This window comes from Salarias fasciatus, chromosome 6 (assembly GCF_902148845.1).
Source record: "Salarias fasciatus chromosome 6, fSalaFa1.1, whole genome shotgun sequence".
NCBI classification, from domain to species: Eukaryota; Metazoa; Chordata; class Actinopteri; order Blenniiformes; family Blenniidae; genus Salarias; species Salarias fasciatus.
In genome coordinates this window covers 5,083,933-5,101,120 of record NC_043750.1, presented here as the reverse complement: position 1 = coordinate 5,101,120, position 17,188 = coordinate 5,083,933, and the positions used below count along the sequence as shown (strand labels likewise).

The window sequence follows — 17,188 nt, the reverse complement described above, 5'->3', positions numbered from 1 at the left end:
TAAATCACTGCTGCATGCTGGGAGGCAGGCTGGAGTGGCTCGCCAAGATTAAAAACAAAAAAAGAAAACACCATGATGTGGATGAGAGGGACTCTCAGTCCGGGTCTGATAAAACGTTGTCATGGAAAACAGGGTCACTGCAGCATTACGCTGATTTAACTCTTTATTTTAACTCTTTATTCCCATGGAGCTTCAGGACGCCTCGCGCCAGGTTTTCTTTCTTTTCTCTCGGTGAATGAAGGGGGGAAAGGGACGAGCAACACATGATGGAGCGAGAAAGGAAAAGGAGATGAAAGGAAGTTCCTGTTGCTGGAGCCTGATAGGAAGCGGCCCGCTCAGCAGAAAACGTGGAGGAATCAAAGACGCGGCTCCTTCTGATGGAGCAGGACTGAAGCGGTGTCGTCAGGTCAAAGGTGTTTTTCAGCCGTCTGCAGTTTTCTGAAGCAAAATGACGCGTTGTGTAAACAGGGTCTTCGTCTGGATTAATGCTGCTCACAGTCTATGGAAACAGAGTTCCTGAGGTTCCTGAGCTCCGCCGTTCCCTCTGACCTAATCTCCTTTGACCCACAATAAAAGACAAAACGCTTACAGACCAGATAAGCAGCGAAGTTTGAGCTTCATGCAGCTGAAAGACTTTATGGCTGATGGCGGATATGAATGTCCTGGGGAGAAGTGACTGAACAGTGTTCTTCTTTATTTAAAGGTGATTTTAAAATAGTGAATGCGATTCACTGACCGTGTTTTGCCACAGAATTAAAGAATGACTTCACTTCGAGTTACAGTGTAAACAAACTCGCCCACAACAGTGTCACTCATGTCCTGAACAGGAAATAAGTTGTTCATAGTTAGAATGCCTGCAGACATCAGGAAAGTCCCTGTACATCAGAGTTCATTTAAATGCAGATGAATGTCTTGTTCATTTCAGATGACTGAACGTCAGTCAGTCAGAAACAATGCTGAGGCTTGTTCCAGGCATGGAGGGAAAGAGCTGCACAGCGCGTCGCTCACAGAGCGGCTTAAAGGAGGAAGTTGTGGTTTGTAATACTGCGAGAACGCAGCCCTCCTCTCCTCCCGCCGCTCACCTGAGAGGCGTTTTGTTCCCAGCAGTCCATCAGATGGCATCGTGGAGCTGCGCTATCAGATGCAGCGCCGGGTAATCCTCCAGCAGCAGCCCTCGCTGCCCTGTAACCCGAGGCGTGTGTGCGCCACCGCCATGCCAACCGGCTTCAGCAACTTCATCGACGCCAAGTGGATTTTTGAACCTGCAGAGTCCGAGTGGAAGAGATGACCAGGGGGAGCGCCGCCTCCTCTCATCACCCTGATTATCAATTCAGCGGTGCTGCAGATATGCCTTCTGTAAGAACGCAGCAGAAGGGATGTGCTATTTCCTGGAGGTTATCACCTGGGAAGCCCTGAAGTGCAGTGCGCTCGCCTGATTGGCCTCGCCCTCGCTGCTGGCTGCAGTCGCTTCAGGACGGGACCCGGCAGGCCGCCACTGTTCGTCTGGCTGGAAACGCTCCCAACATGAGGTTCATCAGGTAAAAACTCCTCCACTGTTACTTCACTGTGGCCGTTTGCCGCAACATGCCGGGTGAAGGCGTGACACAAAGTTTTTCTGTTCTGCTTCTGACAGAAATCCTGTCTCTGTGGGTTTTTTTAGGTGTTGCTGCGAGTTTAATGTCTCTGAGGGTTTTATACTTGTATTATGTAATTTTCTGTTTCTGCACAATCAATTCTGGCAAACAGTACATTTTAATATTCTGTATAAAATCATAATAGAGATTCATATTCTGCAAAAAAGCCACAGAAAATCTCCTTTAATATACTGTGGTGAAAGCATAACAATATCACAGTCATAAAACAGTGAGAAGAAAAACATGAAATGTTAAAAGTGACTTGAAATATGGATTTACAGACAAACTTGATTATTAAAAAAACATTAAGGAAAAAATATGAATGAATTCAGGACTTCAAATTACACCTGCAATATTTAGATGTTAATTAACAGAGACTCCGGCGTTGTTGCACCTTTACCTCACGGCAGGCTCTGAGGCTTTCAGTGTGGAGTTACAATCTGCGTGTGTCTTTGTTCCACAGTCCTAAAAGCTTCGAGGTTAATGAATGACCCGCCCCACCTCGTTTTGTCATCCACATCCTCCACAACACCTTGTTTTCTTTGCTTCAGACGATCAAGTTTGTTAACTTTCGAAAGATCAAAGACACCAAAAGCAGAAACTGGAAAAATAAAATTACTGCAGGATTCAGGAAATCGGCAGTTTCATCATGAAGGATTATCGTAATTCATAACAATGGGTGTGATTAAGAACGACTTCTGATCGTCAGAAAGGCTATTTGTCGTTTTACATTTGATTTAGACCTCAACAGGTTTATTTAGAAATATCCATAATAAAGAAGAGCACTGTTCAGTTACTTCTCACAGGATATTCATATCCGCCATAAAGTCTTTCAGCTGCATGAAGCTCAAACTTCACTGCTTATCTGTTCGCTTCACGTGTGTCTTTTATTGCTGGGTCACAGGAGATAAGGTCAGAGGGAACGGCGGAGCTTGAGGAGGGAAATGTTATTGTTCATCAACTCGTATGTGTGCAGAAGAATTATTCGCTGCTCTGCTGCACATGCCGTGGTGCAGTGTTTCAGAAAAGCTACGTTTTCCCCGTTCACACGGAAACAGAGCCGGAGTGTTTTCAAAAAGTTGTGTTTTCACCTTTGACACTGTTAGGGAGTTGGAGCGTTTTCAGAAAGTTGTGTTTACTAGTTTTCATGGAGATGGAGTCAGAGTGTTTCACAAACTTCCATCATGGGAGCCGTTTTCAAAAAGCTGCCTTTACAGTGGCTCCGGGCACCGTTGTTGTGTAAACGGACACCCAAAACATTTTCAGCTGAGAAGGGCCTCAGTAGAACATCATTCTGCAAAACATGTCCGAGTTCAGATTGTTTAACTTTCTAATATCAGCCTCCAGAAAACTAATCCCGTTTATGACCACGGAAACCATTTGGACTTCACTGTATAATTTACCATGCTATTAAAATATGTAACAGAAGTTTACAAAATTGGTCTCTGAAGGTTTATTTATTTATTTTTTTTAATTGATGTCTTGCATTAAAGGTGCTGTAGGCAGGATTTTGCTAGTCAGTGCTAATTTTTCTGTGTTTTCTTTGGATTAAATATTAGAGTATCCCTTGATAATCCTTTAGGAGTGTAGCATAATAGCACTACCACGAGGGCGCAGCGTTTCCATCTGTCTGTTCTGAGCTGAAAAGGAATCTCACAGCTCCAGGTATCTTTGACCAATCAGAAGAGCCCATGAGGCTCTAACCGTGATTGGTCGAGGGGCGTTCGTCGCACGTTCTTGTGGGAGGGGCTTAACTTGCAAAAGGGCGTGATGTCAGAGAAAACAGGACCGGATTGGCTGTGCTGGGTTTCAAATCATCATCTTAGATGGGTCAAATCGCCATCTTGCTTAGGTAACCCTAAGCAAGATGGCGCAGATGCGGAATCCTGCCTACAGCACCTTTAACACTTCATGTAGTATTTAAAAATATTACATGAAACGTCCTTGAAGTCCTGTGGATTCTGACTGCTGTCTCCCTGTGTCGCACGAATTACTGGGCAAATATAAAAAGCCAAACTTCAGGCAGGAAAGTGTGAACAGTGTCAGTAAAACTGAAGCTGCTTCAGTGTTTGTTCAGCAGATTCACCTGTGACGTCTCAGTCGTGCTCTCTTTCTTCGCCTCACCTGACTTTAAAGCTTGTGTCTCAATCCGTCTCCCGTTTCACATTTCGCTCTCCTGCTGAGGAGTTTTATCTGAGGATGTTTCATTCTCCGCCGCGTCTCTGGTCTCATGGCACGAAGTGTGTGCTCCACTCCATGTGAGATCAGTGTGTGCAGGAACCCGACGTTTCTCACATTTCACTTGTTTGGATAAAAGTGCGCTTTTCGTATTGTTTTCAGTTTGAATTTTTTTGAACCAAAGAGCTTTCAGCTTCTTCTGTGAGAATTCATTTTTGCTCTGACACGGTTCTTTTCTCTTGTTCTTCCGGCTTTCAAAGTTTGTTTTGTTGTATTTCTACTAGTTTCCCAAGAAATAAATCCACTCATTCCATTTCCAGTTGTTAAATAACACATTGATTTTTAGTTGAAGTGAAATTTTAATTTCACTTCGCAGCCTAGAAATGCTCCATTGAGTTGTTTTGGAGGCTTCTGCACCAATGAGCTGAAACAGTGTGGCCAACATGGCCTTAATATGCTGCTGGATCCAGTCATGCTGGAAAAATAGTTGCGTCCCAGCGGGGCGTGGGTTCTCCGAAGCCTCCCTGTGTGTGTGTGTGTGCTTATCACTCATCAGCACATTAACAACATTTCATTCAAGTCCTGCAAGTGTCCGTGTGGAGGTGACTTGTTTCAACTCGTTTCCCGACACAAAACCTTCTGACGGCTTTCCACTCATCAGACCGCCAGACAGACAAACTCACCAGGAGCATAAGAAACAAACATGTTCAAGCCGAAAACCCTGACAGGGTGCAGACAGAGGGGCTGTATTTGGGCGTAGAGGAGAACGGGGCGGATCGATGGGACCGTCGTGTGTTCGAAATGTTTAGATCTGAGCCTCAAATGATCAGATGGAGCCTTCAGTTCGTCTTCTGCCTTCATTACCGGCAGAAATACTTATACTATGCAAATACTTAAATTATGCAAATACTTATTTTATCAGTTTTTCGCCTCTTTCATCGATGTTTGGATTATAAATTTGTTCCACATGAAGCCAAGCCACTGTATTGAACCAGAGTCTTTTCGGTTGGAGGATCGGGATCAGGACTGAACTCTATATTAAGATTTTACTGTCAGTCTGATATCTGAAATAATCCTGTCACAGGAGACAGACAGAATGGTGACAAACTTTGTTTCTATGCACTCAGAAGCAACATAAGGGGGAAAGACGACCCCAAGTCAACAGGCTGCTTCGCTTCACAAATGTTGGGAACTGGAAAAATCCATCTTTTAAATGAAATGCATGTTTCTTTCAACATCTGTTTTTTTTGTTTTGTTTTCTATCATTTTAAAGCCAACCAATAATTTTTATTTAATATATATAATCAAAAAATATTTTGAAAATTATGGACACTCGCTTTCCAGTAAAACTAGTTGTTTCTTTTCAAATGAAGCGTTCACAGCTTTAATCAGAGGAATAAGTTTTTAACAGGCTGAAACGAGGAGAGAATCCCAGAAACCCGATTAAAGCTCACCTGTTTCTACTGATCACGAATCACATATTTTCTACTTGAATAATTTCATATCATCCAAGATGGTTTGCATCGTCTACAATGTAGGTTGCTACTTTTTTGTTAATATGTTAATTTCTTTTCCCCTTGTGATCAGTCTCTTTTTCCAGTGTTAATTGCACAGTGCAAACAGCTTTTCCTGAATTTCACAGCAGCGTAGCTCCAACCGTGACAGCACACTAACACCTGGAGGCAGCGCTTTTGTTCTTTTAACTTCAAACCACGTTCCAGATTAGATTTTTTTATTTTATTATTTTTTGCTCCACTTACGACCCAAACAGATTTTATAACCACGCTTTATGCCACTGTCTCCCATTGTGAGGCTTCCAGAAAAGAAAAAAAAAACCCCTGTCACTGCCACTGTGGCTGGTGCAGACAGGCTAATATCAATATTTGATTAAAGGCAGAAGCAGCGTGAGACAGCGCGAGCGTCTTCACGCAGCCTGCTGTCGGCTGCTGATTTGCTCAGAGGGAGAACAAACGCCGGCTTTGAGGTTGAAGATCTCGGGCTGACGTGGGAGCATGCTGCTCTCCGGGAGGCAACGCCGTTCGGCGGGATTTCCTGGAAAACTAACTAGCTGCGCCGCCGCCAACTTTGCGACGCTCATTAGGAAGTAGTCGGCGGTCAGAGGCTGAGCTGCCAAATAATGAGCACCTGGACTTCTTGTTCACTTGAGTGAACGGTTGAATCCCGCTGTGAGGCTTAGACCCACGAGCCCGGCTGGAGCCTGATGCCAGCCCTGCGGCGGGTTCGCTCACAGATTAGACAGAAGAAAACCAAATCATCTGACGTGTAGCTCACTGACGGTCAGAAAACGGAGCGATGGCGGCGACACCGCGAGCGGCGTTGGGGGGGGGAAACATGAGAAAGAGCTTCTGCAGAGTGAGTGAGGGCGAGACGCAGAGGCCGTGTTGTGAAACAAATGACCTGGAGCTGTTACAGCTACAGCATCAAAACTGCACAAATTATAGCAAACTCCACAGCGGAGGAACATTCGTCTTCGCCGCCTGTCAGCGGCTGGAAACCTTCCCAGAATCCATGAATCTGAGGCGGCGAGGCACGAACGGGTCCAGACCAGAGGTGGAAAATGACAACCTTCACTTATTTCACTTCTGGATCTGGTGTGTTTACCATCAACCTGACACACGCTTCAGGTTTAAAGTTTTCCAAAATCCTCCCCATGGTTGTAGACCTTCACCTTTGACCTCTGGAGTTCATTCAGTTGGAATATGTTGGGAACATCTAGACTTGGTGGGAAAAGATTTTTGAACACTTTAATTTTATGGTTTTCTGCATCGTCCTGAACATTTTTGTTGGATCTTACCTAATCTGCTCGAAGGGGCCGAGACGGAGTCAATCTCGAGACCAAGACGTCTTCCAGTCCCTCGCATTACAGTCACTGTTCCAGTTTGAGAGAGACGTATGAAGAGCTTTTTAGAAAGCGAGAGGCAGTTGGAGCTGCCCCTCTGTGCTCCACTGCCCTCTTTGCTGTCGGGTTGAGCACCGTCATCATTTTTTAAAGGCCTCAGAATCACAGGTCGCCGGTGAGAGATTGCCCCTCTGCCCCTTCCCTGAGCCACTACCTTCATCTGCCACCAGCAGCAGCAGCAGCTTGTAAAGAGGGAGCTGATCTGTGGGCCGCTCTGCTGTCAGGCTTGACAGACACATTTTGTCCTCGGCGTTGCAGGATGGAGCGCTCAGTCCTCTCAGACGTTCGTTTGTGTGCGTTATTCCCACTGGCATTTTTCAACTTTTTCTTTTTTTTTTTTTTTAACAATCTCAAGTGAAAATGGTGAAATGTTGCATGCTGGGAAGACAAAAACCTGAAGTCGGTTTTCCAATTTAAAAAAAATTAACATATTATGGATTGCATTGATCTTATCGCGTTAAGGCGTCGACGCTGGCAGCCCCAGTTGCACATGACAAAAATGTGTAATCAGGATGAAAAAAAAAGTTTATTAAGCCCCATTTCAAGTGAAAATGCTTTGTTTTTCACAGTTTCGTTTCAGAAAACCTTTGCAAAGCAGCAGTCTGTCAGTCCTTTTCTGAAGAAACGACAGAAACACTGAAAAGGATGTCGTTAGCATGCCAGGCCACGAGTTGGCGCTGTGGGTAGTTTTTGTGACAACACCACACACACGTGCGCGGAGAGCAATACACTGTAAACATGTACTGATTCAGAGGAGTTGTGGTTTCCCCTGTTTACATGGAGACCGAGTCGCATCATTATTGAAAAGTTCCACCACAGGAGTGGAGAATGTTTTCCATTTATTAACGTTTCCTACAGCTTTTTCTACAGGCCAGATACTGAGAGAGTCTCTGCACCTGTGCGTCAAAGGACTGATAAAATGTTCACAGTGTTCTCAGCGTGCACTCTGTTGCATTTAGCTCAGAATGCAGAATGTTGTTTTGGAACAGCTCTCCAGCACGTCTCGTGACGTAGTGTTGAAAATGCCAGAATGGGCACGAGGCCAACAAGTCGAACCACCAGTCTGAGCGCTGCCTTTGGTCTGGCTGATGATTGCCGGGATGGATGTAGGTCAGTGGTTCTAAACCGTGTGTCCATGATGTTTTTTGGGTTCATGCCAGAGTTTTGACGATGTGTCACCAGGTAGACTCGTTCTGATTCTGCATCACTTTCGACAGCTCAGAGCCTCTTTGTGTGTTGACAGGATGATTAAAAGGAAAACCAGTGGTTTCAGACTTGGACATTGTTCCTGGTGAAAGACCTTCCTCGTGCCTGGAAATCATAAAGCAAGTGGGTGGGGACCTCTCCAGTGCCTGGTCGTAATCATTAGTGGTGTGAAGAAAAGCAAAAGTCAGATTGTTAAGCTGCACAGTCCAGTTTTCACCTGCTTAATGAAGGACTCTTGGTCGAGTTTTCTCCCCAGTAAAACCAGCAACCTGCCTTTTAGATCCCATTCCCACATCGCTTTTAAAATCTTTTTATGGATTCTTTGAGGAACAGTTTTTGAATATCATGAAATGCTCTCCTCAGGCTGGTGTCTTTAAAGCAGCGGTGGTGAAGCCCCTTCTGAAGAAGAGCAATGTGGATCCCGACGTTCTTAATAACTACAGACCAGTATACAGCTTACTGCTTTTAATTGAAGTTTTAGAAAGACTGGTTTTTAACCAAATCAATGACTTTTTAATCAGAAATAACATTTTATAAGGACATCAGTCTGGTTTTAGAGTGAACCACTGTACCCAGGCGGCCCTTTTAAAGATGTTAAATGACAGTCTTGACCGGTCTTGGCCCATGACTTAGTGGACGGCCCAATTCGTGGTGTTTCCCATAATGCTCAGTGCCATGCCGTGTCTCCCAATGTATGTGACTAGAGTGTGTGTGTGTGTGTCTGTGAGCACGTGCGCAATTTTGGTGAAAGTGTAGCTGTTTTATTTCATTACATCTTGAGTTTTTGTTGTAAAATTGTAACGCTCTTTGTGTTGTTTTTGTAAGATGAAAAGTGCGTTATGAATGAAGATAAAAATCAGTTTTCATTGGTCAACATGAAGTTAAACAGGTTTCAGACTAAATGTTTCCTTCACGCTCGCTCCAGTGACAAAACAAAGGAGTGGCGTTGGCAGCCGTGCATGCTGGTTATGGTGGAGGATTAAGTCATGCAGAGTTGAGGCGGGGTTACAGTGGGTGTTGTCTGGTCAGTCTGCCCTCTGCTGATCATTCCCACCCTTCACTGCTTCCTTCAATGGTTGTCGGGGAAAAGCGACGCGTGGGAGATTACTCCAGAGCTTATTACTGCAGGTTATTTTAACATGATTGGCTGTTTATCCTTGACGTTTTCTCGACTTTCTACATTTTTTTTCTACAGCCACTGAGTAGCCATTGCATGAGATTTCTTTTCTTTAGCCACTGGCAGCGTCACATTGATGCAGAATGAGTCAACTGAAGTCATTACGGTGCTCATTGCGTTTACACCGATTAGACAAACCTTCACGCACTTTCAGCCGTGCAGTAATTCTCATTTACTTGCACAGAAACATTCAGGCTTTAAAACAAGCAGACATGCATTAACATAACATGTAGCGGCATTTTAAACCGGGACCGAATACAGTGAAGCCACTTCAAGACATGCAGTTAGCTGATGTTGATGTTTACCGGTACTAATTTTATAAAAGTTACTGCATTTCTGATTTTCTTCTTCTGATTTTATAGATCCATTTCTCAACATTCAGAAACACATTTTAATGGGCTGTGTTGTGTTTCACCGGAGCTGCAGGCCGTTCGGGCGTCGTATGACTTCAGCTTTCACATGAAATATAGATGAATAAATGTCAGAACCGAGGGAAATTAAATCATGCATTAAAGCCTGATCCTTAACGGGTAAATATTGAAGCGCTGTGTGTTGTACACTTACATCTGTCAGGAGGACAACACAACAAGATTAGGCCTAATTACAGTGATTCCAGGGTGACTTAATAAGGAGGAAAATGTTATAAATGCTGTTTCCATTGACTACTGATTTGTGAAATGGCACAAAAACAACTGCTAAGAGATTTCTGAGTGTTGGAGCTCTCTAAATAATTACTACAGAATCCTCCTGAGATCGCCTGGCGGACTTACCATCAGAGGTTTCTGCAGTCCAATCTTTTCATAAGAAGAATCTACAAGGATTGTTTAAAATATGTAAACCTTGCTGATCTCTTCATACTGTGAGGTTACTCTGTTCATCTGACACATTTGGTCGATTTCATCTGTGGTTGTCCAAAAACCCCTCTGCCTCTGCTTCATGATAATTCAACTTGCGTAAACTGAGGGAATTACAATTTTTCAATGATCACAGCTTTTTTGTTTCATGATCTCTAAAGTCGGCCAGTGACTTCCCACTCCGTCAGTCCAGCTTCTACATGCTTCATCCAGAGTGGGGTCGAGGCTGATGGAGGATATTCCCGCTGCTGACGTTCAGTTCGCCGCTCCATTGTGAAGGCCGGACCTGTAAACCCCGTTTCCACAACATTTTTAACTGAAGCCAGAAACAACAGCGGCCAACAATAGGATGAGACGACCTGAGCTCAACCCCCGGTGAACCCTGGACTGGTCAGCACAGCCCTGTTTACTGATCGGTACCGGATGCTGGTTGAAGAATAGGCTCCGCCCCTCAGCGGCCTCAGGACGCTCATGTTACAGTTTCTTGGTCAACCACACCCGACTGAGACTCACTGCTGAGGTTTGTTTAATGAACGACGCACTGTAATAACCTGATGTGTTGAGTTTTTGAGGCTTTAAAAGTAAGATAGTAATAAATACACAAAGCCCACTGTTGAAAACCAAAAAGGATGAAAGTAACGGCATTGTGCTCACCTTCATTCTCTCTGTTTCCGCTCACTGGTGTGACTGAACTGGCCCACAAGCTGCTAGTAACACTGTCCAGCACACAAGTATCCTGTGAGAGAAGTTCCTCATCAGCAGAAATCATTAGAAACAGACTCGGGAGCCCTTTGACCCAGAAAAACCTGAGGTGACTGTGTTCGTGAGCACTGAGAATGAGATCCTTCGTCTTTGGACAATAGTCTTCTCATGAACAAAGTGGCAGAGGCCAGTAAAGGCTCAGGTGCTTATTCATGTTTCAGGGTTGGCCACTTTTCTTTGAAACCCAGATGAAAGTGTTATGAGAAAGCACATTCTCTTTATTGTCTTTATTTTTTTTTTTTCCTAAATCAAATATTTTATGTTTTATTTCAATTTTTAAGGTTTGGACATCTGTTAGCATGTATTGGAAATATAAATTCTGAAATGATTTAAAAAAAGATGAGTAGTATATGATGTTGATGCGCTTGTTTTGAAATAAATTTGCCTTGTAAAGCAGCCCTTACTTGCAATGAATTTGAAATGTTTTAGAAAAGGCTTTACAGAACATTGCTATTGTAGATGAATGACATGATTTCAGTAGGTTGGGATCTAAAGTGGGCCGGTTTGAGGTCTGAAAGTGAGACCCACTCCGGCCCTGCTCAGGAGGACTCGGGCCCGGGACTGATCCGGATTCAGATTCACTTGCAGCTTTTACCCAGAAAAACATCTCTCCTGGTCATGAAGGCTGCGGATCCCTGGTGCACCCTGTCTGGGCTGAACGGTTCTCCATCGCACACCGCTACCCGTGCACCTTGCTGCCTCTCTGGCGCCGCCTGCAGGCCGCTGTCTGCACTGCAGCCACTTCACGTGCTGCACTTCCCCGCTGCATGCAGAGAGAGAGGAACCGTACAGCTGCGGATAGACCTGAAACACGGAGAGTCCGCGGTCCTGAGAGGTGGCGGCCTGCACCTTCCCCTCGTGCTCGCTCCCTTCGACCCTCCCTCCGCTTCCCTCTGTCCCTCCTCGCGCCGCCGATCAGCAGCGGAACGGAGGAGGAGCTCCCCCCATGCGCGGCTCCTCCTTTACGCATCGTCTCCTCCTCCTCCGCCTCCTGCTCTGATAGCGAGGGCGAAAGATGATGAAGAAGACGTAAAAAGCGAGGCGATTACAGAGAAAGAGGAGGGGGCGCTTCTTTTTTTTTTTTCTTTTTTTTTTTGTCCCGCGAGCGGAAAAGGCGTCACGGCGCGCGCAAGAGCGCAGCGCGGAGGACGGAAAGGCCGACGCATCACAGAGAGAGAGAGAAGGAGGGAGAGGAGCGACAGCGGCTCGTAAACACGACGGATAGGACGACAGACAACGGCGATCATCCTCCCTCTACACACACACACACTCTCTCTCTCTCTCTCTCACACACACACACACACCGCCGCCCCCCGCGTCTCTTCTCATCTCTTCATCTCCATCCTTTATGTTTTGGATTTTTGGACGCCGTCCTGTTTTTGCGCATCTTTTCGAGTCGTAGTATCAACACGAGAGAGGAGGCTGAGCCATCACCGCCGACAGGATCTCCTCCTCCTCCTCCTCCTCTTCCTCCTCCTCCTCCCCTTCCTCCGGTCGGGTCCTACCCGGGACGATCATCGGCGCATCCGATCCCCCGGACAGAACCGGAGAGGAGGGCGAACCGAGGGGCGAGATGACTGTGGAGTAACCGGCCGAGGCAGAGAGACCGAGAGAGAGAGAGAACCCCTCCTCTTCCTCCGCACGGCCCCCCCTGAGTCTCCAGCATCACCAATGCGATGGCATAGCGGCTCCTGCAGCAAGACGCAGACAGCAGACTCGGATCGGCAGGGCTGCAGTCCACCATGAACCTCTGAAAGGCATCCGACGCAGGCACGGATGGGTAAGACGCTGCGCTCCGTCCTCCTGCCTCTTGATGGGGATGACGGGGGGGGGGGGGGGGGGGGGGGGGGGGGGGAGCCGACCTGCCATTGCTTCTGACACTAAACCTGCTGTCTGTGTGTGTGTGTGTGTGTGTGTGTGTGTGTGTGTGTGTGTGTGTGTGTGTGTGTGTGTGTGTGTGTGTGAGAGAGCGCTGCTGATGCTGGTACAGTTGCTCCTCAGAATGGGAGGATGGATGGATGGATGGGCTCTCACGAGGGAAGTTTTGTGTGTCAGTACTTGGTTTTGGAGTGTGTGGACCCAGCAGGATCATGTTGGGGGGGCTGCCGTCGTTTTATTTGCACAATGTCACAAAAAGACATGAAAGCACCAAAAAAAAAAAAAAAAGAAAGAAAGATGTAAATAACATGTAAAAGCTGTGGCAGCTCTGATTGGCCTTCAGTCCGCCTCTGTTGCTTCCCCGGAGACTTCTGCCCTGCACCCGTACCTCATCTGGATTCACACCGGCTGGTTTTTTTTGGTGAACTTGGTTGCGGCTGCTCAGTTTCTGCGTTCTATTTTTGCGTGTGTGTGTGAGACGCCATCTGGACCAGGCGCACGACAGTCAAGCAGAGCGAGACCCTTTCAGACGCAACGGGCTCTGGAGCTGCTTCTAAACAAACTCTGACACGGTTTGGTTCAGATCGGGGTGGATTGGCTGAAAACAGGAAGTTGCAGGCGCAACACTTACAGCAGATCTGTGTTACCGTCAACGATACTTCTGCTGTCGTTTGTTTGTTTCCCTTACATTCTCTCAACTGTCCCGCAAACGCTGAATGTTTTGTAGAATATTTCAAAAATATAAATGCAAACCAAGTAGGTTGGTTCCAAAAGCAGAATGATGCTGAATGATTTGCTCCTCGATCAAAAGGTTAGAGGCAGTTCCCCTCTGCAATCAGCATCATGCATCTATAGGACAATTAAACTAATATAAACCCGAGCGCGAAGGAAAGACAGGAAATGGGGTTGAATGTTGTTTGTTCCACGTAAACACTCTTTTTTTGAGTCTGTGGAATTAACTAAGCCGATGTTGCTTTTGGCCTGAAGATGAAGAGAGATTTCACTCAAATCCAGAAGCACGCTGGGTTCCTGGTGTCGTGGAGGTAACAGTTTATAACTGGGACTGAGGCTACTTCCTTGAGAAAACAATACACACCTCCAGCTGGTCACGCTGCGTCGTAGGAAACAATGTGTGTGTCTCCAGGAGCGACTTTCACGCCCCCAAAAACATCTTTCAGTATGTACGAGTCGTTGAAAAAAGTTCAGAATAAGTTAAATGAAAACACTGAATCCATATTTGCACATTAAGGTTTAAAAGAATCTTGGTTCTGGGGCCTCGTTTACACTAATATGGAGTGTGAGTGAGTGTTAACGTGTTGATGGCTCAGTCTCCGTCTCCATGCACATGGAGGAAAACTTTTCTGAAACACGGCCACAGCGCATGAACACCGTGGTCAATACTTCTTCTGCACATGCACTAGTAGACGTGAGCCTAATCAGTTAGTGTTCCAGGTTCAATCCCCAAATTCCAGCCTCAATAGATTTAAAGTTCCAAAGAAACTGGAACGCCTGAATTTCCGAAGCCTTTTCAGTTTGTGTCTTCACAGCCTGACTTTGCAGGAGTGTACGGATGGATTCTAGTTTTGTTTCCTGGCCTGATCTGTATCATAAGCTGTGATTCAGTCCCGCCTCTTGCTGCCACGCTGGGCGCGTTTTTACCGATAGGTGGTGTTGAGTCTGGTCCCTGCTCTGGAGAAGCGACGCACCACGCACCACTTCACGTCTGAATCACCCTCCTGCGGGTGGCTGTCTTCTGCATGCGCTGGCCGCAGGCCTCTCTGACAAGGACTATTTTCATCTGATGTCTCATCAAATTGAAACAAACCAAAAAAAAAAAGAAAAACCCCTCCACTACCACTTCTAGCCGCAGAATCCATTTCTAATTTCCCAGGAGAGCGGGCTCCGGCTCTCCTGGCGAGCGCCAGAGGGCCTGGTATTGATCCCGGGCTCCGGCGGGGGTTGCAGCAGCGCGAGGGGTTGAGTAAGCCGATCCCCAGAAGGCGGTTCGGCGCAATTTTTGTGCAAATGAAGGACGGGGCGGCTGGACCGGTGGCCCGCCGGCCGCGGAGGAGCAGGTGGAGGCTTCAGCGCGGTGGGTCGCATCCGGCCTCCTCCGCCGCCGCTCTCCCCTGACATGTTGCCCTTGAGCGTTGCAATTAATCAGCAGTAACTCCATTAGCGCTGCTCAGTGGTGCAACAGTAGCAGGCTGTAATACCTGACAGCTCCCAGGTGTGAGCGTGTGAAGCAAGGCATCGCCGGCGAGCGTGCTCAGTGCCGTCGCGTCTGGATGAAAGCAGCTTTCCAGAGAAAGATTCACAGGCAGCAGGGAAATAATGGGACTGTGCGGAGGCTCGGTGGGGGTGGGGGTGGGGGGCGCATGTGCGATTGTTATGGATGACATTTATGAAATGCCATTCCTCCAATTTTTGATTCTGTCAAGGTTTTGACATGAAACTGCATCTTGAAGTCCGTGTGTGACGTGGAGCTGCCGTCGTCAGACCGTGGCGAGCGGCGCACAGAGACACTGTCGTTAGTCGGAGTGTGAATCTGGAGCACTGACAACACAGCATGCACAGAGAGAACATGCAGACTCCACGCAGTTGGGCTTGTGGTTGATCTGAGGTCTTCTTGATGTTTGCTGAGAGAGCTAACCGCTACGCCACCGTGTAGCGAGCTGCTGGACTCGCTCTCCCCTTTGAGGAGTTGGTGTTCGGACCTGAACCTGCGACGGCCCCGTGCCCAGTACCGTCACTTCATACCATCAGCACAGGTCGAAGGTTTTAATGATTTCGAGAGCGACCTGCACGGCCCTGGCGGATTAGTTTTGCTGGTGAAACCATTTTCACTGATTACTGCTCAGTGCTGACGGCGTAGTTCTGATTCATGTTGAGCAGCCGGCTGGTCCTGACAGCGAGTCTGAGACCGAGGAAAGCTGGACAGTGGATTGATAATTCATCATCATCCGCATAAAAACAGCTCACGAGCTCGGGACGTCCACCTGAGCCCCACAGCTGAAACATCCGTCTTCAGCCACATTCGAGTGTCTTTTAGAATTCATTTTTTTCATCACATTCAGAAAACAGGTTTTTCTTTCAAGAAGAAAATCCCAAAACGTACTGATTCTGAAGGGAAACCTTTCAGAGGAGCTCTTCTGTCTCCAGCTGCTGGCTGGGTTGCTGCTCTGCTTGCACTCAAACTGAAAGTCCTGATCTTATTATTGTTATTAGCACTTTGAGACGCAACCCGAAGCAGAATCAGCCTCGACGTCCGGCTTCCACAGTCTCCTCCATGCAGACGAGCTTTCATTTTGAATGTTGGAGCTGGGACATACGCTTCACCACAGTTACAGCACTTGAAGTGAAAATGATGTAGCTATCATGCTAGGCTATTAATAGACGCCATTGGTTGATTTAGTATTGAAACCATACAGAGAACAATACGTTACAAACATTAACAATGGGAGAACATGGAAGTTTGAAAATGTCTTGTAAATGGGGATTAAGATAGTTTTACTCATTAGTTAAAGTTCTAAGGTGAAAAAAACACACTCTGGAGAAATGCTGATATTTTAAAAATGATTTTGAGGGAATTCTGGCAGCGCGTTCTTTTCTTGTTTAACTGGAAAGTTGCAGAATATTGATTCTTTGAGTAAAACTATTGGAGAGATGATCAGATGTTCAGATCCTGGTTGTGCTTGTTGCAGAACGTCGTTCCCGAACGTTCACTGAGGAAAAGAGGATCCAGGCCTGTTGTTTTGGTTGACCACAGGTGGCGCCGCCTTCGTTTCACTGTTGTTAGAGAATGCTTCTGCAGAAGTGATTATTTGCTGTTACAGTTAGATTACCGTCTCTACATTTATCAGAGTTCTATTTGGTAAATCGTGCTTAAAGATAACGAGAGGGCGGATTGCAGCCCCGCTGCCCTCTGGGTCTGGAATACGCTGGACGGACGGTCTGTTGTATCTTTATTCGATCTGTCCCGGAACAGAAAGTGCAAAAGTGTATCTGATGAGAGCAGTTCGGGTTGGTCGTCCAGCTGGAAGTTATCGTTTCTCTCTCTTCCTCTGCGTTCTTTCCAAAACACTGAAGGCTTGTTTTAAGAGGATAAGATGGGATGCATCGCTCATCCCATGTCTGCTGTTGGACGCAGCGCGTCCTTCGTCTCGGACAGGAAAGTCGGGGTGTCTTGATCACTGAAACTTTCAAAACTTTGATCACATTGTGGTAAAATTTGCCCTCCAGACTCTGTGCAGCTCTTCCACCGCTCTGCCTCTTTGACGGATGGGCAGAATGTCCCCCTCCTCCGTCGGCTCTCTCGTTCGCCGCTGCTCTCTTCGCTGGCCGCGACGGGAGCTGCAGGATTAGAACAAATGGCCGTGCTGGCAGGCAGCGGGGCCGCCGGCTCGTGTTGCCAGAGGTGATCCGGGTACGCGGCCGCCGGCAGCGTCTTCCTTTTCCACGGCGCCCTGTTTAGCGCGCCTGGAACCCTGGAACGCCGGACCCCCGAATCAGCCGGCGGGCGAACGTCTCGTAACCTCAGCTTCCGGCCTGCAGTCAGATCAAGAATGTCTGAAAATGT

General features: G+C 46.9%; 1 protein-coding gene across 2 annotated transcripts in view; it reads left to right on the top strand.

The window, feature by feature from the left end:
• The first annotated feature begins 802 nt into the window (after positions 1-802).
• Positions 803-17,188, top strand: part of mgat3b (beta-1,4-mannosyl-glycoprotein 4-beta-N-acetylglucosaminyltransferase b) — an 83,740-nt gene continuing 67,354 nt past the window's right edge. The window contains exon 1 of one of the 2 annotated variants that reach the window (XM_030092956.1): positions 803-1,538. In XM_030092956.1, the coding sequence (XP_029948816.1) occupies positions 1,525-1,538 (14 nt within the window). In that variant the 5' untranslated portion in view covers positions 803-1,524. Of the gene's footprint in view, positions 1,539-11,878; positions 12,512-17,188 lie in introns of those variants that run through there. The other variant, XM_030092957.1, reaches the window with a different exon arrangement.